This window comes from Nasonia vitripennis (assembly GCF_009193385.2).
Source record: "Nasonia vitripennis strain AsymCx chromosome 3 unlocalized genomic scaffold, Nvit_psr_1.1 chr3_random0004, whole genome shotgun sequence".
In the NCBI taxonomy this organism is placed as follows: Eukaryota; Metazoa; Arthropoda; class Insecta; order Hymenoptera; family Pteromalidae; genus Nasonia; species Nasonia vitripennis.
Genome location: NW_022279623.1, coordinates 1,343,676 through 1,367,054, shown reverse-complemented (window position 1 = coordinate 1,367,054; position 23,379 = coordinate 1,343,676). Strand labels below are relative to the sequence as shown.

The 23,379-nt window shown below is 42.4% G+C and overlaps 2 protein-coding genes across 3 annotated transcripts in view; one reads left to right on the top strand and one right to left on the bottom strand.

The window, feature by feature from the left end:
- Positions 1–43: 43 nt before the first annotated feature.
- Positions 44–2,655, bottom strand: LOC100118666 (septin-2). Its single transcript, XM_031925731.2, has 8 exons — positions 2,506–2,655; positions 2,078–2,195; positions 1,602–1,938; positions 1,400–1,511; positions 1,121–1,313; positions 915–1,042; positions 668–841; positions 44–554 (listed from the first exon to the last, which is right to left on the bottom strand). The coding sequence occupies exons 1-8, from the start codon at positions 2,533–2,535 to the stop codon at positions 378–380; spliced, it is 1,269 nt and encodes a 422-aa protein (XP_031781591.2). The 5' UTR covers positions 2,536–2,655; the 3' UTR covers positions 44–377.
- Positions 2,656–3,455: 800 nt separating this feature from the next.
- LOC100118775 (neurobeachin) overlaps positions 3,456–23,379 on the top strand; it is a 316,568-nt gene continuing 296,644 nt past the window's right edge. Inside the window, exons 1-2 of one of the 2 annotated variants that reach the window (XM_031925728.2) lie at positions 3,456–4,095; positions 4,331–4,552. In XM_031925728.2, the coding sequence (XP_031781588.1) occupies positions 4,394–4,552 (159 nt within the window). In that variant the 5' untranslated portion in view covers positions 3,456–4,095; positions 4,331–4,393. Of the gene's footprint in view, positions 4,553–23,379 lie in introns of both variants that reach the window. The other variant, XM_032601695.1, reaches the window with a different exon arrangement.

Below are 23,379 nucleotides of genomic sequence, written 5' to 3'. Positions count from 1 at the left end.
TTCGTATACATGTGTTAAAGGAAACTAATTGACCAGACATTCATACGTAAATAATTCGTTTATTTTCGTATTTGTATAAAGATTTATCCAACGACAATATTTGGCTATATAATGTAAAAATTACATCTATCAAAATGTTATAAAAATTAAATACTAGGTAGGCTTTCAATACTTGCTTAAAAATATCTTACGTTGCCATTGATTATAATTTAAATTAATTTTTATACTGTAAACTTTGGATAAAAAAGACATTGGTAGACATGAAGCTTAGAATCACTTTTAGTTTGGAATCAAGTATTAAGTAGAATCTAATGAACTTTTGCAACCAAATAACGATAAATAATAATGCATGTAATTTCAAGTTCAATGAAAATAAATTACTTCTTCTTACTCTTTCCAAGAGTAAGAGTGTGATGTGACTGAGACTGCATAGCAATTTGAGCCCTTCGCCTGTTGAATTCTTGAATGTCTTCTTCTAATTTCTTTCTACTCTCTTCCAGTTTCTTTTTCTCATCGGTATGATCTCTTTTTAATTTATCAAATTTATTATGGAGCTGCACAATCACAAAAATTACGTTATTATGATATTGATTAAATAGAATGTAAGATGAAAAGTTTAATTTTTTATTCACGAAAATGCAAGTTAAGATAATAAAGATAAACTTACATCCTTCTCAGCCTCTTTCAATTCTGCTTCAGCATCTTTAACTCGAATAACGAACATTTGTCTCATTTCATCTTCCTTCTGCTGCAATTCCTGGAGATGAGTCGATCTCTTGGCTTCGCAAGTTTTTTGGAAGCTAACAGGCTTATTCTCGCTGTCCACATCACTGAATCCGATCTGGAATGTAAAATTTCAGTTTAATAAGCACTATGGATTAGAATGAAAATAAAGAACAAACTGAATTACAAACCTGTTCAAGCCTCTTTTTTCGGTACAATTCATAATGACGATTATGAGTCTTTTCTCGCATATCTTCCATGTTTGTTCGAATCAACATCTCTCGCAATTTTACGAAATCACAATGTGATTCATTTTCAACTATAAATAACATTTAGATGTTTAATATATAAACGCATAAATATATTTCAAACAAATGACGAAACAAAAGATGTTTACCTTGTACAGTACCCCATGGATATTGTCTAGATCTCATCATTTTATTTCCAACACGAACAAAGTCTGTACTACCAACTACTGCAAAAGGTACATGGGCATTCATCTGAGTGTTTACATCAGCAACACTCTCGTCGTCGGTTGGGAACTGATATATGTTTACCCCATTAGTCTGGAGCTCGCTAATGATTTTGCTCTGTAATCAACAAAATAACAATAATTAAGTACAGCAATCATTCAATCAGGGCAGTGCATGCACTAGAAAATTGTGAACAAACTTACTTTAAACTTTTGTAATTCAGTCTTAGAAATTGTGTCAGCCTTAGCAATGATGGGAATGATATTTACTTTTGTGTCCAATTTTTTCATACAAACTAAATCAATTGACTTTAATCTAATTAAAAAAAGGGTATTTAATGGTTGTAAAACAACACACAGTAGAATTAAACTGATAGTCGTGTCTAAACTTTAAATATTAACTTACCCGTGTCCAGTTGGACAGATAAAATAAAGGCACACGTGAGTGCGACTGTCATGGTAAGTAGAAAGTGAACGTTTGATTTTCAATTCCTCTTGTAGATAAGCCTCAAATTGAGTGTCAATGTAATCTACAACAGCCTTGAAACTGTCCTCTTTGTTGACTTGATCTCCATAGCCAACAGTGTCAACGATTGTAAGCTTTAGTCGAACATTGCTCTCTTGCAGCTCATAGGTATGAGCTTTTAGTTTAACTGCTGGTAAATTGTGTGGACTTGGAGTGGATTCGAAGCTGGTGTTAAACAGTGAATCCATAAGAGTGGATTTTCCAAGACCAGTCTCACCTGTATAGAAAAAAAATGCTTCGTTAATCTAAAAGTCTTATAAAAAACAAGTAAATAGTGTACAGAACTATAAAACATTTGTCTGTAAATCTTTATGAAAGAGATTACTTGACACATCACCTATAAGAAAATAACTTACCAATACAAAGAATGTTAAAAACAAATCCATTTTGCACCGACTTATTGACCAACTGATCAGGCAGACTGTCAAAACCAACGTGTCCAGAGAGTTTTAAATTACGGATGGAGTTTTCCAGCTGTTCAAACATAATAATTTCAATGAATGTAATGAACTGTGGCAGTAGAACAGAACGGAACAGAAACAGTTATATGCCGTATAAGGGTTCGAAACGTGACTTATTCTAAATGCAGTCACGATCAAAGAAAAACGAACAAAAACCAACGCCCTAGCTTCACTGTAATCGAGCGGAACTCCATTTGCTTATAGTAAAATATCATTTTTTCTTTTGAAAAACACTTTCCACTACACTTCACTAATGACACGGACAGGTACGGCATTGATAAAATATTCATTAATTGTTCAAATTAGACAAAAACAATGCTCACCTTCGCACGTTCGACGTCTACGGCTGCCATCTTTAACGCGTTTGTCGCGCTGTATGCAGCTGATGTATGCGTGTTTTAAGAACCAATGAGTCAACGTGGAGTCGCCGATGTCTTTAAGAGCGCGATATTGTGGGGACGCGAAAGCGGGACCTTTGAATATTGGAGCGAGCATCGACGAAAGCAAATTAACAAGACTGATTTTTTGCAATTAAACAAGAACTTTGAATAACCTTTTGTTCCTTATGCATTTCGTATTGATTTTAAATGATAATACAAGTACGAGGTAGCAGAAAAATACAGAAAACTAGAAAGTAGAACATGATACAACTGTGATGATCCTCAAGAGGTCACTAGAAATCAGTGCGTCTTTATCGCGGGAAATTTGAAATTGATCTTCCGCGCTGGTTTGCAGATCATCTAGTTATTGTTTGATGTACCTGATTTTGGTATAATAATTTTACGTTGAAATGACGCTCCTGGTTGCCAATAGCTACAACGACGAACATCAACGAAATTTCAATCAATAAAAGATAACGGCTATAATTGTCATCGCGGTGTCAATACACGACGCGAACACAAGTAATCGTCATTGAAAAACATTGTAAATCCAAAACTCTGCCGACTGTAGAAGTGAAAAAAGTGAAAAATAAGAAAAATAAGAAAAATAAGAAAAATATGGTGTGCGCGAGGTCCATGACCAATCGTCGATAAGGCTCGGCACAGGTAGCATCTGCATCACCGCATACACGCGCGTCTCCTCTAACCGGCTCTGCAAGTTGCGTATCGATCCGCGTGTTCGCTAGCGTCGCGGGAGGCGCTCGGCACGGCAGTACTGCGCGAGGGGCGATTCCAGCATGAGAGAGAGAGAGAGAGAGAGAGAGAGAGAGAGAGAGAAAGAGAGAGAGAGAGAGAGTGAGAGCGAGAGAGAAGAGAACATAGCGGTGCAGAGAGCGAGAACGCAGGCGTGGACGCGGCGGCGCGAGTAGCGGGGCGGAACGTCAGCGCTGAAGCAAGCGCACAGGCAGATCGGAGAGAGGAGTAGGCCATCCGCGAGAGAGCATAGGGACATTTGCCTTTGGCGCGCTGGCAGGCCGCTCACAACAGTGGCCACTTTCCAACATGGCAGATCAATTTCTCTCGTATTATCATGTGACGGGTTGAGGAGAGCGAGAGAGAGAGAGACATCGGTGTGCGTGAGTGCGAGTGTGAGTGCAATCCTCTCGTCGCCGCCGCCGCCGCCGCGTACTCGTTCGCGGTCGACTGCCGAGCGCGCTGTGCTCGGATTTTTATAAACATCGCACGCATTGCAGAGAGCCCCATCGCGAACGGACAGTGTGTGAGAAAGAGAGAGAGAGAGAGAGAGAGAGAGAGAGAGAGGGAGAGAGAGAGACAGGAGCGGTAAAACACGTCAGTATTGTGCTGCAGGGGGGCCTGCGTTTCTCCTGATCTGCGCGTGTGTGCAGTGACTCTGGATCGCGCAGCTGCTGCCGCTGCTGCTACTTCTGCTGATCGCATTCCCCGGATTCCGCACGGCGAGCCGGCGTCTCTCGTCCTCGTCGAAGCGACCCCAGCATCGCAGTGTCAGTGTGTGTGAGTGTTTTCGTGCGGTTCGCGGCCTTCGCGAGCAGGCGCTCTCCGCTGCTACTGCTGTGTGATAAATAAAAGTGTGCGCGGCAGGCAGTGCGCCCTGTGCCAAGTGTGCTCTATCTATCCATCTCTGTCTTGTATACGCGCGCGGGCGCTTCTCGTGCAGAGCTCAGCAGAGCCTTCTCCGCCGATAATAATAATAATAATAATAATAATAATAATAATAATACGCTTCCAGCGAGGTGTAAAATAACAGCAACAATTATTATTATCGAGGCCGCAGAGAGGAAGGCAGGTCGCGATGGCGGACATAAAGGCGCCGCCGTTCAGTGACATCAAGCGGCCCGAGGAGGTGGTGGCGATGGCGATGAACGACAGCCTCAAGTTCGCCGTCCTAATCGGCCTCATCGAGGTCGGCCAGGTCTCCAACCGGGAAGTCGTCAACACCGTCCTTCACCTGGTGAGTACAGTCCCGCTTCTACGTACGCTCCTGACTCGCTCGCTCGCTCTCTGGAGCAAGCTCTTCTGCGGGGACAACTCCCTCTAGCCGCGACTCTCCAACTCTCTCTCTCTCTCTCTCTCTCTCTCTCTCTCTCTCTCTCTCTCTCCCTCCCTCTCTCGCTTTCTGCGAGACTCCGGTCGCTTGTTCGTGGAAAACGAGGTCCCGCTCAATAAATAACAGGTGATACCTAGTCTTTTGAGGTTAACCTGCGCACTCGGGCACACACATACACACGCAGTGCTGCTGCCGTCGCCGCCGTCGTCGCGACCGCCGCTGGCATACTTCATTTATTAATGCTTTCATGTTAAGTTTTAGCTCTTTCAATCAATACTCCAAGCTAGCTCACGTCCAAACAGCCCATCTGGCCTTTTCGCTTAATTGTCAACTTCGCGTACCTGGGGCACGGTTTTTCTTTTCTTTTTTTTTGTCGCTCGTTGCTCTGCAGATCAATAACAATTAGCGAGTGTCCGTCATTTGCACAACTCGCACGCGCTCTCGTCATCGAAGGCTGATTTTCTCGGCAGTTCATCTGAATACAAGAATTAAATTACTCGCCAATCATACAACTCGCTGATTTATCTCTCTATCTTTCTCTCTTTCTCTCTGCCTGCTTCCGCGCGCGCGATCAATGTGTCCGGCTCGAAATTCGAAGCCGATATGGCTCTGATGGTTTTATGCGACGTGCCGGATAGCTTTGCACGTACACACGCGCTCCCCGGAGACGATCCGGAAGTGCAATAAAAATCCTCGCGCTTGTGTACACCGCACGGCGCATACCACACACGGTTGGCTCTCTGTCGTCTGCTGTCTCTCTCTCTCTCTCTCTCTCTCTCTCTCTCTCTCTCTCTCTCTCTCTCTCTCTCTCTCTCTCTCTCTCTCGGCTCTATGAAAGGATCTGGGCCTTTAAAGGACGAGAACAATGTTCGGCCTACCGCTGTGCGTTCGTTGTGTTTACCTATTGCGTCAGGGTGTGCGCTCTGAGCGAACAGATGTTATGACGTTTCTGCCTGCCTCCTCGAAGCAGGTCGACTGGCGAGTATGATACTTTTTAGTTCGTAGATCATCTCCCGTGGCTTTCTCACAGCTTTGTTAAAGTGGAAATCGGTATGTGGTGTAAACAGTGAGTTGCGAATCTCGACTGTGAGTGCGCCGTAATGATTCTCGGAGTAACCGCCTCTGGGAAGCAGCGCGATTTTCTCAAAGTTCGCCCACTTTTCAAACTAGCGCTATTACGGAGTTGTTTCAACAAACAATCGATAGCGGCATAAGTATGTTTCCGTATAATCACGCGATCAGTTTTGCATAACTTGGCTGAACTATATCAAAGTCGCTCGCCGTCGTAGAAAAATACGGTGGACATTTGAATTTCAACCGCTGTTTTCTTTCCCCATATTTTCCAATAAAACTTTGAAAGAACGTCCATCCACCCCGAAAACGTAAACAAACGCTTGTCATTCACTTCAACCGGACTCTCAGTGAAATAACGCGCGTCATTTATCTCTCTTTCTCAAGCCTTCGAACATTCCAAAAGTGTCTTGAAAATCCTCCGATACATCCGTTCAAAAGACGCGATTCCAACGGCCAATAATACGATGACGACGCCGCTATAGTCTCCAAAACGTGTTCCGACAGCAGCAGCGGCGGCAGCAGTCGTCGAGGAATCAGTCGTCGGCGGTCTGCGTTATATAGGTAGACAAGAGAGAAAGAGAGAGGGCCGCGACTCTAGCGAAGATACTGCCTTATCGATCGACCGATTACGCACCGACTGCGGATAGAGACTCGCTGGAATTTCGCCGCCCACTAACGGCGAATGGCATTATTATATTACGCGAACTATTTGACGAATCCGGCGAGGCGGATACGTGAAAAATACCGATGAACGGATGATCCGCACCTGCGTGTCGCGCTCTCGGCTCTCGGATTCTCCTGAGCCAGCGGATTAGTCGCGTGTACACTGCAGTGTACACGTATATCTATACGACGACGAGTCGGCGCATGCGAGAGCGTTTGTGTTTGCGTTGCGAAACACGAGGAGTTGCTCCGTAGGATTCTGTGGTTGCCTTCGTCTTTCTTTCTCTCTCTCTCTCTCTCTCTCTCTCTCTCTCTCTCTCTCTCTCTCTCTCTCTCTCTCTCTCTCTCTCTCTCTCTCTATCATGTTCCCCCTCCTCCGCTCTGCGCTGTCTCTCTCCTCTGCTATATGGATTCGCAGCTTGCACACAGTCGCTGGCGCTGTCGACCAAGTATCTCGGATAATTAATTGGAAATAAATCGTCCTTTGAGCCGACTTGATCATTTCGATGCGTACGGGCGACATTGTTAATGCCGGATTTACCTGGGCTCTGTATCATTTTCCGACGTGTGCGGTTATTAATTTTGATTGAATGCGCAGCTCGAGCTCCGTTTTTCTTTCGGTTATTTGGTTATTTAACGAACGTATACTGCCTGTGAAAAATGTAGATTTATCTCACGTGATGAGAATGTACGTGTCTTTTTTGTTATGACGTTTTTCAACGTTGTTAGGTAAATTAAAAATTGTATACTGAATTTTTAGCGACTTTTTTGAAATGCAAAAATTTATTCACGTTTCCAAGATAATTAACAACAAAAATTTATTCACATTTCCAAAATAATTAACAACTATTTACATTTCAAAAACACGCTACGCGCTTCGCGTATCCTGAGAATATTATAGCATCGTGAAATATGTTTGCACCAACTGAATAATGCTTTACACGGCAATCTTGCATTATTACAACAACGCTGCACTCTTTTCTCTTATCTTGGCTTTGCCTTCGTGAGGTCGATGTAGGTGAAGAGAATATATGTATAGCTATAGTAATCTCATTTTACGTCTTATCATCAGCAGTTATCTCTCAGCTATATCGACACTAAAATTAGAAGTAGATAAAAAATCTTATTACCTCCGACACCTTTTTTCCTTTGTAAATTTTCCCTTGAGCATCAAATCCAATGTAATAACTGTTGGCAAAATGTAAAAGAAAACTGACGCTCGCGAAAAGGAGGAAATAAAATATCAATGGAGTTATGATAATCAATAATAGGGGAAAGTATATACATGCTGTTGCTGCTGCTGCTGCTGCTGCTGAGGCTGCGCATGAACCTCACGTCACTTTTTCTACGTTACGAAGAGTTATTTTTAACGCACCTGGAAAATTTGTCGTCGTCACGAGAACGTAAATGCGCCGAGCAATCGTCGCGTGGACATATATCTATCTAACACTCATAAATAAAAATACAGTCGCGCAAGTTGAGAGAGCGCGCGGCGATAGCATGTTCTGCTAATTACTAGCTATACGCACCTACGATTTTTAGCACTGACCGGTATAAAAACCTCGCCTGTAAATTTCGCGCAAATACATATACGTCACGCTAGCGAATGAACTGAATAAATTTTTCGATTGCGCACGTACACAAGCAGTGACATGAATACATATATACGAAGTAGGCACATAATCGCAATCTTTAATGCTTCTTACATAAAAGACTCGTTTCGTGCAGTAATCTCTTTACAGCGGGATGGATTCGAAATTGCTTCATGTAAGGTTTTGTTCTTGTCTTCAATGATTTTTTTTTTCATAAACTTTATCGATTTTTCCGTCACAGGTATTAGAGAGTATATTTCAACCCACAATGTTTCCTGCGTATTTTTGCGCGTACTTTATATAGGTGTATACGAGCAAGCGCTATTTTCAATATTCAAGTGGAATAATAACGGTCAAGCGCAGCCATGGCACGGCGTTTTATAAACGAGGTCTTATTTTATTATGCCAGATACGAAAATGCCATTTAGAAAAAAAGTACGCAATTCGCTGGCTCTCCGAAAAAAATTAAGCATAAAATCGAGCGTGTACACGTCGCGTTACTCTCCGCTTTTTTTTTCTAACGAACCGTGCTCGCACTCGACCCTGTTTTGAGGCAAGGCCACCTAGCCGTCCCGCGTATTATATATATATATATATATATATATATATATATATATATATATATATGCGCACTTCGTTTTTGCATTCGTACTGTACGTAGTATTGTCAGAAATGTACATTAGAAGCTTATCTGCGTGAAAAGACTGCTTGTTTGCTTGAAAAATGTATTCCAGTTCAGACTTTGGCCAGGATCGCGTTTTCTATGAAGTGTGTCTGTACAGGTGCATGCATAATTGTACTCTTTGAATAACGATCGTCGTACTGTGATATTATGTAAAATGTTTATTTTTCATCCTTTCGCAATAAAGCGCCAATAAGCACCCAATGAACGAAATTGGCCTTCATTTTGCAGTAATATAATCGATGAATGAAAAATATCTTCTAGATTAAATTCTGATCAAGTGACGCTTATTTAAAACACAATGCAGCGTCAATTTTCAACAATTCATTAGAGAGCTATTGATCATTATACAAGTTTAACTCTCTGAAACTATTAAACTCATAAAATGAGAACGACAGCTCTCGCGAGTTGCCAGGTTATGTGTGTATAATGTATATAGTTTCGTATAGTAGCGACACAGCGCAGAGCGACGGCGGCAACGACGACGCTGCGGCGGCAGTTCACGCACAAATTTAATTAAGCTAAAGCTGCTCGATTAATCAGGAGGATATGTTATAATGGCTCTCGTAAATCAGTTATTGTCGACGCATCGTCGCGCGTGTACGCGTTTTGATGGATGCGTCGCCCAGGAACTATTATCAAGTGAATATGGACGCCGGTGACTGCGCAGTCGACTAATACAAATTCGTCGTCATTGGCAGTTGCCTGCACAGCTAAATTAAATGCAGGCCTCGACGCTCTCCGAACAATTGTTGAGTACTGTTGGTTTTGAATTTGTGTTCGCGGAAAATTATGAAATTGTGTACGCTAATATTCTCCGATCCTTCACTGGATACATAGATGAATAATTTTACGTCCGTGTTATTAATTAGTCTTGAGAGACACAACATTTTCGGCAGTTATAATCGACAAATGTTGATTCGCCTCGATTTTTTGAGTTCATACGTAAGCAAATTCATAAAATTATTCCCACTCAGTCAACTGCGTCGTAATAACACACACGATTTGACAACGTCGCGATGCGTTGCAAACACGTTAGAAAGTCTGCACAAATTTCAAATGATGTCAAAATGGATGTATTCTTTTGGCATAAGTATTGCAGGCGCATAAGCGCTTTTTACACTTCAAGCAAACGGAAGAAAGTTAGACAAGTGCGACGTTGCCATATGAAAGTGCCTCTCGGAAGGCATTGCGGCCAAATAGACGCACTTGACTCACGACGTATCGATAATACTCTTTTAACGTTATCAATGTGCTCAGAGAGACAGAAATATACACAGACAACCGCGCGGGAAGAGCAAAATAGACGAGCTGGTGCTCTTTTCATGTATAGGTAGCCATCATTTTAAGTTATAGTTCGTTCGTTATCGTACATGATAACGTAGAACGACGTTTTTCCCGATAAAGGGTCACGTCAGACACTATTGGTTGTTCTGAAAAATCAATTTTCGATTAAAATGGCGCAGGATGCAGCTATTTTGCTCGACTTTATTATCGACTTGCACTGGGTTTTTTACTCATACTCCGTATAAAGATTCTATATATTCTGTTGAATGAAAACGGTTATTTGAAAGCTTTTCTGTGGCGATAATGTATGTAATTTTGCACGTCTGACGAGGAATATTAATACCGTTACGCCGATCAAAATTATCAATAACTTTAATAGCAGAACTGATTTTTCAGTGCAGATCGTTAAATTTTATCTCGTACGAGGTCTATGTAGCTTGCACGGGAATACGCAGTTACCACGAGGGTTTGAGTTTTTTTTTTATTGCGGCAGAATTGGAACCAATCATAAGTGGAAGCGCAGAACGCTAAAAATGTACCCCGATAATAAAAGTGCAGAAAGCTTCTCTTGTTCGGAAGTAGAAACTTCCCACGTCGAAATCATAAAAGTTGAAATTGTGCCTTTTTCACTCTTCCTGTTTTATATACTTTTTATTCGTTTTGCGGCTCTTGCACGATACTGGCTTAGATGGCAATCGATCGATTCTATATATACTCTACTAAGTCACTTGCAAACTCGCGTCCATGCGTGACTACCTAATTATGCGCGTGACCTTGATTTGAATACATGTACCTACTTTACTGTCGTTCAAAAATATTTCATCAAGATTTTAGGTGTACATTAAACTCAACTGAGTCTCGTACAGTGTTAGGTTATAACGTTTTTTTTTAATTTTTTCTATGGTTATATCGTTGCTATAGAAGATTAGTATCTATACATTTGAAAATGCCTACATATTTACAACCTTCGTTTACAAAGCCAATAAGTAAAATAAATTTGTTAAGGCCCTAATAAATTTGAGATATTATCATAAGGATACATGCACAAGTTGGTAAGGGCATTGATGATTTTATTTTATTTGTCAGATATTTGAAAATAGAAGTTTTTTGGATGTTTATTGCCTTCGTTGCGGGAGCGAAGATATTTTCGTTGAAACTCGTTCTATACGTACTTCGCCTGTTCCTCAACTAGAATTTAAGACCGAAGAGCTAACAAGCTTGAGTCCGACAATCATTACTCAAGTCGCAGACAAGCTCACAGCAGCAGCAGCAGCAGCAGTAGCGCCGTATAACTCCGTTCTGACAAGCCGGCTTCCCCGTACCGCGGCCGCACTCGTCGACTACGGTAGATCATTATAACAATCACGCCCAAATAGACTGCACCTGACGATCGTTAATGATCAGCGGGCAAATAATCCGATAACCCGGAAAAGTGATTACCTCGGCAATCGCTCGGGTTTGTCCACAAGTTACGATACGCGCAAATCGATATTATCGTGCGGATGATTCGATTAATTGCTTCGATTTGGTTGCTTTCTCTGCCTCTTGCCTCTCACCCCCTCACCCTCACCCACTCACCCCCCTCTCTCTCTCGCCCGTGGGTTATATGTACTGAGAGAACTGCAGCAGTACCTCTGCTGATGCCGGCCACATTCGTCTCCGTATTAGTAATCGCGCGCCGTTGCAGTAGTCCGTCGAACCGCAGGTCTGCGGGATGCTTGCCATCCACCCACCCTCTACTGCTCTGCAGCGCAGGGTCATCTGCTATAACTGACTGCCTTCCTTAATTAGCGTATTTGTTTATGAGAGCAAGGATGGTATGTATAAAGTGAGCAAGCGTTATGTAGCCCCGCGAAATACGCAATTTCAGTAGTTTCGAGAGTTACATCTCGTCCTAAGCATCGGTACAGTGAGGCGACGATATGGTCGTGGCTGCAATATCAAATTTATTTCACACAGATACTGTGTCTCGTTTGGTTCGTGGAAACATTGCGACAATCTCTTCTTGCTTGCTTGGTTGCTTATCAAATATTTATGTTTATACCACACGATGTACGTGTGCACTGGGAATAATTTATTGGGAGAAGCAGTTGTGCAAACAAAAACGCTTTTGCATGGTTTCTTCGTGAAATTTCTATGTCCTGTGAAATGATTACTATACACACGGCTGCATACAATGAATGATAGTAAATCTGTACATGACCACTGTCAAACTTTACTGACAAACTATATTACAGAAATAAATTTTCTATTCGAGTCAGCCATAGGTACTATCTAACATTATGGTGGCATATGCAGTTTATTATTATATGATTCATGAACGTTGATCAAGATACTCGTTTTATTACGTAGAATTATATATGCAGGATTATGATTATGTGAGGTTAGGTTGCCACTCTTATATGTGTCAGTATTAACTGAAACTTTCAGCTTAAAATCAGCTGAGAATTAGCAAAAACACTTTAGGTGGGCATTAACGTGATAACAAATTTTTACCGGTAAATTTATGCCAGAAAACTTGTTGGGAAAATAGCTTTTATGCAAGACAATTTAGAATACATATTTTTATAAGAATTTGGGTAAAGTTTAATCTACCACATCTTCATTCAATTACAAAAACAATATTTTTTTTCACGCATGACGCATAAGTTTAAAAACTCGAATCCTACTGCGCATATTTGCTAATTACTGACACTGAAAATCCGGTGTAAGATCGTATCGTTCGTGTGAATTCCAGCGTGATAAAGAAGCTTCCCTTTATTGTTCAATTATTAATGAAAATCCTTGCAGCGGGCGGCCCTTAAAACTTGGTTTTAAAACATTAAAGCTAGACTGAAGAGCTTTCGGTAGCTTGCTCTCAATAGTACAGTCCCGGCTAATTGAGAGGTCGTCGTCGTAGCAGAAGCAGCAGAAGCCGTGGCGGCAGCTGCAGACGCGCCTCTCTTTGATTTCGTTTCCCCCTTTTCATCGCTGCCTATTCGTACGTGTAATTGGTCTTTGTATTAGCTGCCGGCACTGCGTGTGTCATTAAAATCCCTCTTTGTCTCTCGGGCGGCCACTTCGTTTTACATCGAGCCTTCCCTCTTTATATCGCGCGTCGCGTATGCATTTTCATACTCTCGACGGATCCACAGTGCCGAGCCGTATATGCATGCGCGTCGGGATTTTCGGGCTCTCGGGAGTCGCTGCTGTTGTTGCAGCGGCTGCGCCGGTGTAGCTGTGTGTTCGTTGGGCGTTAGATACACGAAGACCGAAGAGAGCTGATAGTGAACCGGTGGATGAGCTGACCGATGTCGCTCGCTAATTAATCCGGTGGCAACTCGTGTGACGGGGCTAGCTTCCTTTTGTCGCGCATTCGACAAACAATCGACGCTGTTGTGCGCAGACGTTCGACCGCGATGTTATCGCCTTAAGGGGGCACATAACCTTTGAAATTAAAATAAAAAATTTTCATTAAAAATTTATAAATACTTATATAAATGAATCAAATTTTTATTACTATTCTTAGACATCATTACCTTTATTTTGATGGTTTTAGACCTTCTATATACCGCTATAATACCTACGTATAGTCCATAATTAACTTACCGTAAGATTCCAAAGGAACGAATGGCCCAAATGAGCTCAAACTCTAGGATATTATTTAAAAGTACATTAGTTATGGTATAAATGAGGGGATTTGGTTTAAATTTCATAGAAAAAAAGTTACATGATAGTTATGTTAAGATTAATCAAAAATTGATTAAAAAAATCAGTAATATGCTTATAAAACTTTTTCTATGAAATATCCCTTAACGCCTACGCTCACTCTTGCTACGCAATCATCGTTAGGCGGGAGTAGGATTTACGCCTTATCAAGCAATGCTGCTCGTGGCGTTGAGCTGAATGTTGTTAGCGCACTGACGGCTTTTTAAATTATTTGAAAAAAGACATTGAGCATCCGATGCGTTTGAACGTGCACGTGTAGTCGTGTTTATTTTTCGATAAGATAAAATTTATATAGCTCCGAGTCCGTAGCTTGATGAAATATTGTCTTATCCACTTTTACAATAGCCTTGCTTAGTGAAGTGTCTATGAGTAAGAATTATTTTCTTCCGTGACAGTTGACTTGTGCGGAAAACAGATTTCCTACTGTGTAAGACAATAGCTAAATGCAAGTCACTTGAAAGATTATAGCTGATATTAACTATGCTTATTGCGGATTACGAGTACGATTCCATTATATTACGTAAGAGAAGAAGTCGATATTTCCGTGACAATTGAAAAAATCTTAATTGTGCGTGTTAATACTCACGAGAGTATTCTCGCGTAATTTGCGAAGAAAGGATAGAATAATTTAAACACAAATAAAATCAGAAAAGAAATATAAATTATATTCAAAAATACAAATTGCGAAGCGCACTGCTCGGAGTTTAGCTCTCGACTGACTCCCCCGCAGCCGTCCTCGCAGACGATCGACGCTCGACCCCGCCGCTAGCCGCCGATCGTTTTTCAGTCGCTGGGAATTTCCAAATTTCCCTTCTCCACACTCATCCACACAAAAACTCTAAAACAAAGCACTCGTTGTCGAAGCTGTCCCCGCCGCCCGCGCTAATCCGATCCGCCATAAAACTCGAGCCCAACATCCGCGCCGCACAGCTCGGCTCAACAGCGCGGGCCCACGCTCGAGCCGATGCTATGCTGGTCAGATGCGCTTACTCGAGATTCGAATTCGAGCCTACATACTTTTCCTACGAGGAAAAGCCATAAAACTCAAACCCGAAAACAACGCGGCCTCACGTGCGCGGCACAACTCGACCTTTGTCCTGTACACTCTCTGCAGCCGAAAAAATATACATAAATCGCGCGCTTACTGTTCCCACATTTGTCCAGACCGAAGTCTGTGACGTGGGGAAAACTCCACGTATTGTCTCACGAGGAGAAAACCCACGCCGAGAACAGTAATTACAAATTATATTATTACTATACGCGAACACTATCAACCAAATATTACCCGCGACATCTAAAATGCTTCCTTCGTAAGTTAGCTGTCCCCGAAATACAAGCGAGCCGCTACTACAAAGCAGGCTACCCTTCCAGACGACGCATCTCCCTAGGGCAAACTGGCCACAGCGAAACGCTCCCAAGTTTTCGTCTGTTCCGGGCCTCACCAATTAATCAGCCGTAACCGGCTGGGGGTGAGGGAAGCGGCCCCGATCGATCCCATTTGATCGTCGTGCACGCAGCCTACGCTGCCGGTTTCCATAACCGTAGCGCTGAGATGCTCGCCTATAGAAGTTTGTATTTCAGCAAGCTTACGTCGGTAACATCCTCCCCCCCGTACAAAACCTAAGAGTTTTGTACTTCTGCAAACTTAACTAGTTTTCTAGTCGGGCGTTTGACAGTTCCATACGCAGTCTTAACCTCAGCTACGCGAACGTGACCATCAGACCCTGGGAAAACCTTAATAATTATTCCTTTTCGCCATTCGTTTCTATCGACACTATCATCTAATATAAGAACTAAATCTCCTATTTTTAATGGATCTTCACTATCTCGCCATTTCTTTCGCGGAATCAGAGTTGGCAAAAATTCCTTAAGCCATCTACGCCAAAAAGAATCAGCAAAAAATTGAGCGATTTGCCACTGTTTTCGAGGACACGTAGCTTGTAATTCACATCTAGTCAATTTAACCTGCCCAGAAGAAGAACCTAATAGAAAATGATTGGGCGTCAAAGCCTCTTCGTCGCGAGAATCTACAGGTACATGCGTAAGTGGTCGAGAATTTACACTATGTTCCACCTCTGCTAATACGGTTAAAAGTACTTCTTCTCTCGGCGCTTGTTCTTTTAATACGTAGGCTAACGCAGTTTTTACCGACCTAATCATACGCTCCCACACTCCACCCATGTGCGACGCAGTTGGCGGGTTAAACTTCCATTCTATATTATTTTTAAGAGCAAAACTGTCAATCTCAGTGCGGTTGATTTCTTTGATCGCGGTCGCTAACTCTCTATTCATGCCTTTAAAATTAGTACCGTTATCAGAATAGACACACAGAGGCGTTCCTCTGCGTGAAGAAAACCTTCGAAATGCCATAATAGCAGAATCGGTAGTCAAACTATGAGCTAATTCTATATGTATGGCTCTCGTTGTCATACACGTAAACAACGCGCCCCAACGCTTTTCTCGTCTTCTACCTATCTTAACTTGCATCGGCCCAAAATAATCTAAGCCGCAATGACTAAACGGACGTAAAAAATACGCTAATCTAGAAGATGGCAGATCTGCCATTTTTGGATTAGCTGGACGAGCACGACGTAATCTACAAATAATACATTTCGATGCTAAACTCTTTAACCCTGTTCGCAAACCTAAAATCCAATATTTCTGACGCAACTCGTTTATTACAGTTTCATGGCTCGCGTGATAAAACTTCTCATGATACTCTTTAATTAAAAGTTTAGTAAACGTTTCTTTCGCGTCTAAAATAATCGGATGAATTGAAAGAAGATCGCCCGACAAATTCTTCAACCGGCCTTCCGCACGTAAAACACCTGAATCATCTAAAAACGGATTTAATGATGCAATTTTACTTTCTTTCGGAATTTTATTAGATCGCTTAGTAACCCGCAACTCTTCAAAAAATGAACTTGATTGACTTATTCTAAAACAAACATTTTCCGCGTTAATTTTTCTCTCGATCGAAGATCTATTTCGTTTTAATTTCATATCTATAAATTTTAATACAAACGTTACCGTTGATATAAGCCTAGAATATAATGAGAATCGTGTAAAATCAATCACTGCTTTTTGCTTTACTGTCGTAGTCAATATCGGTTGTTCAGTGTTTTTATATTCTAAATCTACTGTGTTAACTTTGAGTTGATCTTTATCTAACGGCCATGAAGATTCTACTTCACGCAAGAAAGGCGGCCCCGCGAACCATCTGCTATTCTTATCTAGCGCGTACGGAGCGGTTCGCGTTGCGTCATCTGCGGGATTATCTTTCGTAGGAATCCATCTCCATTCACTAACTTCTGAATTTTCCCTAATTTCGTCTAAACGATTTGCAACAAAAATTTTAAATTCTCGCGGATCTTTTTTAATCCAATGTAATACTGTTTGCGAATCTGACCAGAATACTCTCCGCGTGATCTTAAAGTCGTGTTCTTTAGCAATCGTACTTGCTAGTCTAGTCGCCATAAGGGCTGCTTGCAATTCTAAACGCGGAATAGTGGATGGTTTCAAGGGTGCTACGCGACTTTTCGCCATTATAATAGAGACATGAAATAAATTATCATTTAATGTAAAACGCCAATATGCTACCGACGCATATGCTTTTGTACTCGCGTCGCAAAAAACGTGAAGTTCGGCTTCTCTAATTTGACAGTTTAAATTTTGGTAACACCGCGGAATACTACATAATTTTACCCTATCTAACTCGCGTAACCACTGTTGCCAGTGTAAAAATTCTGCTTCTTTCAGAACTTCGTCCCAATCTATTTTACTGTTCCAAATTTCCTGCATTAAAATTCGCGATTGAATAGTGAATGGAGTTAAAAACCCAAGAGGATCAAATATAGACATTATTATTCCTAAAAACTCACGTTTTGTCGGTTTTTTCTCTCCGCTATAAAGATCAGCTTTTATTTTTGTGTGAATAAAGTTAAACATTAATTCGTCTGAGGAGTTTGACCATTTTAAACCAAGAATTTTTTCACTAACCGGTTCATTTACATTTTCTTTCACTAAGTTATTTGAATCATTACTAACGTCTAAATTTTCTAAAACTTCCGGCGCGTTACTAGACCAACCATGCATTTCCCAGTTAGCAAATTCATTTATAACTATGACTTGATCAATTCGTTCCGAAGCTTCTTCTATCGTCTCGCAACTGTCCAAAAAGTCGTCCATATAACAATTTTCTATTAAACTATTAGCTGTCGCGGGAAAACAAGATAGATATTGAGATGCGTTTCTGTTTTTAATATATATAGCTGTACAAGGAGACGATTTGGCCCCGAATAAAAGCGACGTAAAAATATATTCTTCCGGTGCGTCCGTTCGGTTCGCGCCTCTCCATAAAAAACGTTGAGCATCTTGATCCTCTTCGCGTATTTTGATTTTTAAAAACATATCTCGTATATCAGCTTTAATCGCGTATCTAAATTGCCGAAAACGCATCAGTACTCCTAATAAAGATTTCAAAAGATCCGGGCCTGCTAATAAGTATTCATTAAAGCTTTTGTCTTTGTATTTTGCCTTTAAATCATAAACTACTCGTACTTTATTTGGTTTATTTATATGACGAATTCCGAAATGGGGTAAAAATCTATCTCCGGCCGGTCGGTTTAGCGATCGCCTTTTTTGCAAAATCTTTCTCAATAGCTCTATCCATTTCTTTATAATATAAATTTCCGTACTCGATATCACGGTCAATTCTTTTTTCCTGTAATATTAATCGATGAAAAGCGAGAGGGCGGCCGTCCTCGAGTATGTCATCATCATTTTTCCATAACAAACTGACTTCCCATTCTTTGCCGTTATGAAAACTAGTCTTATCTAGAATTTCTAATGCGCGACGATCTTCACGATTTGCTTTTACGCGAGTGTTTATTCCTAATCCATCAATATTAAAATAATCCTGAATCATTTTATCTAATTTTGTATCGAATCGAGAAGTTTGTATACTTTTTTCTTTTGGTTCATTTCTTGACACCGTGCATGTCGAATAATTCGCGCAATGATAACCATGAATTGTCCATCCGAGCAAACATCGCGACACTATTAATGCGTTTTTCTCTATTTCTTTAAATTCACGTGTTAAAATCAATTTAATATTGTCTTGTCCGATTAATATATCTGGCGTTGCTTCGTATTCATCTGTCCTAATACCTGTCTTAACCGCACAAAGATTGACAATTTCCTTCGTTATGCATTGTGAAGGAAGCTCAAGATTTCTTACAACTAACACATTTCTTAAAAAATAATTCGCAGCTTCTACAGTGATTTCTAAATTAATCTTACTACTGCATAATGTGGTCGTATCTTCACCTCCTACACCTTTCAAATATACATTAACATGAGTACTTTTGACACCTAGTTCGTCAACTATTTTCGAATTTATTAATGACACGGTAGATCCATCATCCAGTAATGCAAAAATCAACTTCGATCCGCGCGGTCCAAAAATCCTAAGTGGAACGAACTTTAAAAGAGAACGACCTTGTAGTCATTTTTGCCGTTCTGTACATGTCGCTGAGTCTGCATTACTATGAAAAGCGTTAATCGATTCTTGCTCCTTGTTTAGAGTTTTATTTTGATCTGAAGCTGTTTTAAAAACATGAAGTAGTAGGTGATGAGTTCGACCACATTTTTCACACGATGACTTTTTGCAATTATTTTGCGAATGTCCCCGCGTGAGACAATTAAAACATAATTTATGCGCTCTTGCCACATGCCATCTTTCACTCACTGGCAATTTCTCAAAACTCACGCATTTTTCTATATAATGACTCTTACGTTGACAATTTACGCAGTACGTTTTATTATTTTCATTTGTACCCCTATCATTCTCTTTCATTACGTACACCCCTCTATCTCTATGGCGAGTACTTTGGTTCAAATTTTTCGCATGCCGCGGTACATCCAAAGTGTCGAGAGTGACCACGCCCGCTGTAATCTTCATTTCTGCCTCCTTGTAAACGTATTCTGCAATACGTAACAAAGCCGGCATATTTTTCCCTTCTTCAATCGCGTAACTACCGTAGTTATAAGCGATGGTCTCTGGCAACTTCCGAAGTAGCCCGTTGACAAGTTCCTGATTTTTTAAATATCCCTCGTCAATATCTAACGATTTCACTGCTAACACGGCGGCACGTAAACGCGTAGCGAACTCTACGAATGTAATTTTACGCTCTAACACGCTCGGCAAATCTTTGATCTCACGAATTATTTTTTCTAATATAACGGTAGTATTGCCGAAACGCATCTCTAACGTACGCATTATATCGTCGGAACTATTGCCAGAAATAAAGAGAGCGCGTACAGCGTCGTATGCATCTCCTCTTAAGGAATCGGCTAACCGCGTTACGTTCTCGCGATCTGAATATTTTCCGAGCGTTGTTGACATTTCAAAAGATTTTTTGAATCGGATCCAGTCAAACGGATCACCCGAAAAGGTATGCAGTGTTTTTACCGACGTCATTCGTGTCAATAACTGTGTGTTGCAATTAGATAAACTCGACTCTCTAACCGTGGCCAAGGTGTCCTCGATTGCGCGAGATAACCGATCCTCGGCTCGAGAGTCGTTTCTATAAGCGTCAGTATCTCGCGTCCGCGTGCCTCTACTCCATCCGCGCGTACGTTCGTGGTCGCTCTCTTCACTGTCCCTACTATCGTTACTTAAATCTTCGCAATTTTCCTGCTCGCAAAACTGAATCCTACCGCGTTTGGTTGACAGTGTATGAGACGCATCGCTTACATTTAACCGCTTTGATCCGCTCCGATAGCCGTTGATCGAAGAAGTTGGCGCCTCTCTCTCCGCCTGAGCTGACGCTGTGGGAGACGGTGTGCGTCTACGCGCTGCCGTCGCTGTGGGAGGCGGCGTGCGTCCTCGCACTACCGCTGAAGATGCCGTCGTTCTAAGCAGCGTGCGTCCCCGCACTACCGCTGATGTTGGTTGAGACTGCATGCTCGTTGGTGATTGCGCTCTCGCACTGCCGCTGACGATGACTGTGTTGGCGTGCGTTCACGCACTGCTGCAGTAGATCGAAACGGCGAGCGATTCTGCACCGCCATTGATGTCGGATGAAGCGGAGCGTGTCCTCGTTCAGCCGCTAAAACTGCATGAGTAAACGACTCGCTCCCTTGCCTAGTCGCTCGTCTGGTGAGCTGCTCCGTTGGTGTTGGTGGAGATATGTCCCTTCTCGGTGATCCACGATAAGCGGAAACGTGCTGGCGACACGGTGTTGGTAGTGTGCGCCTTTGCGCTGCCAAACCTGCTTCGAACGCTGCTTTGACATCTTCAAAGCTCCATTCTCGTCTGAACCTGAAATTTGAAAAACCGCTCAGATGCTCATTGAGCTTCTGGCTGATGTTGTTAGTCGTCTCGCCAAACGTGTCAAATTGAGCGCGTCGCGGGGGCTAAAGCGACTCGGTACTTTCTTCATCATGATCTATAACACGACTGTCCCGCAGATGGATGTGTCGGGTTTGTTGCCGTGCCTACTCTTCATAGTTGGACTCCTCCGAACGCGGTGTTCCTTCGCGGTCTAATCTCGAACGGACACGGCAGCGCAACGATGATGATCTCCCTTCCTGTCTTGCGTCTCTCGTAGCCACAGGCGCTCTGCTGCGTTTTGTGCGAGTTGGTGCACGCCCGCGTTTGGGTGCCGTCGTCGGGGTTGACTTCGGCTTGAGCGGTTGATGATTCTTCTTGCTGCATACTGGCCTGTGGACTTTCGTCGTAGGTGACTGATGTACTTCGACCTCGGCGACGATCGTATCGGGTTCCTGCAGGCGCGTACGATGTAGCTGGACATGCTGGCCTTCTGAAAGCTGCCGCGACTCGACCGGCTTGGTGACAGGAGGCACTACATTGCGCGCTCTCTTAGCTGAAGTTCGCTGGGAGACAGGCTTCGTAGCACCTTTCCCCACGACGGTATCAGCAACCGTGGCTACTGCCTCAGTACGCTTCGCCTGCTCACGTGCACGCGTCGCTATTGACGCGGCTCCCTTCGCCTTGCCCGTCGGCACCGCTTTTCCTGCTGCCTTTTTCCCTTTACTCACGGCTAGCTTATTCATCTTCTTGCCTTTTTCTCTGCTGGCTTCGTGACACAATGAATCCTCACTCTCTCTCTCCTCGGCTGACAGCAGCGCAGGTGATCGGCGACAAAGTGGAATGATCGGCACACACTGTGCTAACAGCTCGTTGAAGTTTCTCGCTTATCTTTTTTCTACACAAATTACGCACTATTCTCCCGCAAATTCCCGGGTTTCGGCACCAAAATGTTAATACTCACGAGAGTATTCTCGCGTAATTTGCGAAGAAAGGATAGAATAATTTAAACACAAATAAAATCAGAAAAGAAATATAAATTATATTCAAAAATACAAATTGCGAAGCGCACTGCTCGGAGTTTAGCTCTCGACTGACTCCCCCGCAGCCGTCCTCGCAGACGATCGACGCTCGACCCCGCCGCTAGCCGCCGATCGTTTTTCAGTCGCTGGGAATTTCCAAATTTCCCTTCTCCACACTCATCCACACAAAAACTCTAAAACAAAGCACTCGTTGTCGAAGCTGTCCCCGCCGCCCGCGCTAATCCGATCCGCCATAAAACTCGAGCCCAACATCCGCGCCGCACAGCTCGGCTCAACAGCGCGGGCCCACGCTCGAGCCGATGCTATGCTGGTCAGATGCGCTTACTCGAGATTCGAATTCGAGCCTACATACTTTTCCTACGAGGAAAAGCCATAAAACTCAAACCCGAAAACAACGCGGCCTCACGTGCGCGGCACAACTCGACCTTTGTCCTGTACACTCTCTGCAGCCGAAAAAATATACATAAATCGCGCGCTTACTGTTCCCACATTTGTCCAGACCGAAGTCTGTGACGTGGGGAAAACTCCACGTATTGTCTCACGAGGAGAAAACCCACGCCGAGAACAGTAATTACAAATTATATTATTACTATACGCGAACACTATCAACCAAATATTACCCGCGACATCTAAAATGCTTCCTTCGTAAGTTAGCTGTCCCCGAAATACAAGCGAGCCGCTACTACAAAGCAGGCTACCCTTCCAGACGACGCATCTCCCTAGGGCAAACTGGCCACAGCGAAACGCTCCCAAGTTTTCGTCTGTTCCGGGCCTCACCAATTAATCAGCCGTAACCGGCTGGGGGTGAGGGAAGCGGCCCCGATCGATCCCATTTGATCGTCGTGCACGCAGCCTACGCTGCCGGTTTCCATAACCGTAGCGCTGAGATGCTCGCCTATAGAAGTTTGTATTTCAGCAAGCTTACGTCGGTAACAGTGCGAGTCGTTTGTGTACGTTTGTACGATTCAAAAACTATTGAATCTCACGTTCCAACAATGTATACTTTTTTAACAACATTTTTTGCAAGCTGACTATACGTATAGTACAGGAAGAGCTTTAAAAATTATGTTCAGAAATATTGAGAAGTATACGCACGATTTGGTTATTTATCGCGTGTTTTTTTCAACGTAAATTTTGTATATTCTTGTTGGCCTTCTATTGCTACACACATAGACTCTTCTCGTATGCAACCGCTGTACTATATACGTGCTCCCATTATTTTCGAATATCTGAAAATACGTATTCCAAAAGTGTAACGATATTGCAACGTTTCCACCACTAGCTATTTAAATAAATAAATATATATATATATATATATATATATATATATATACACTTTTGGTGCAAGG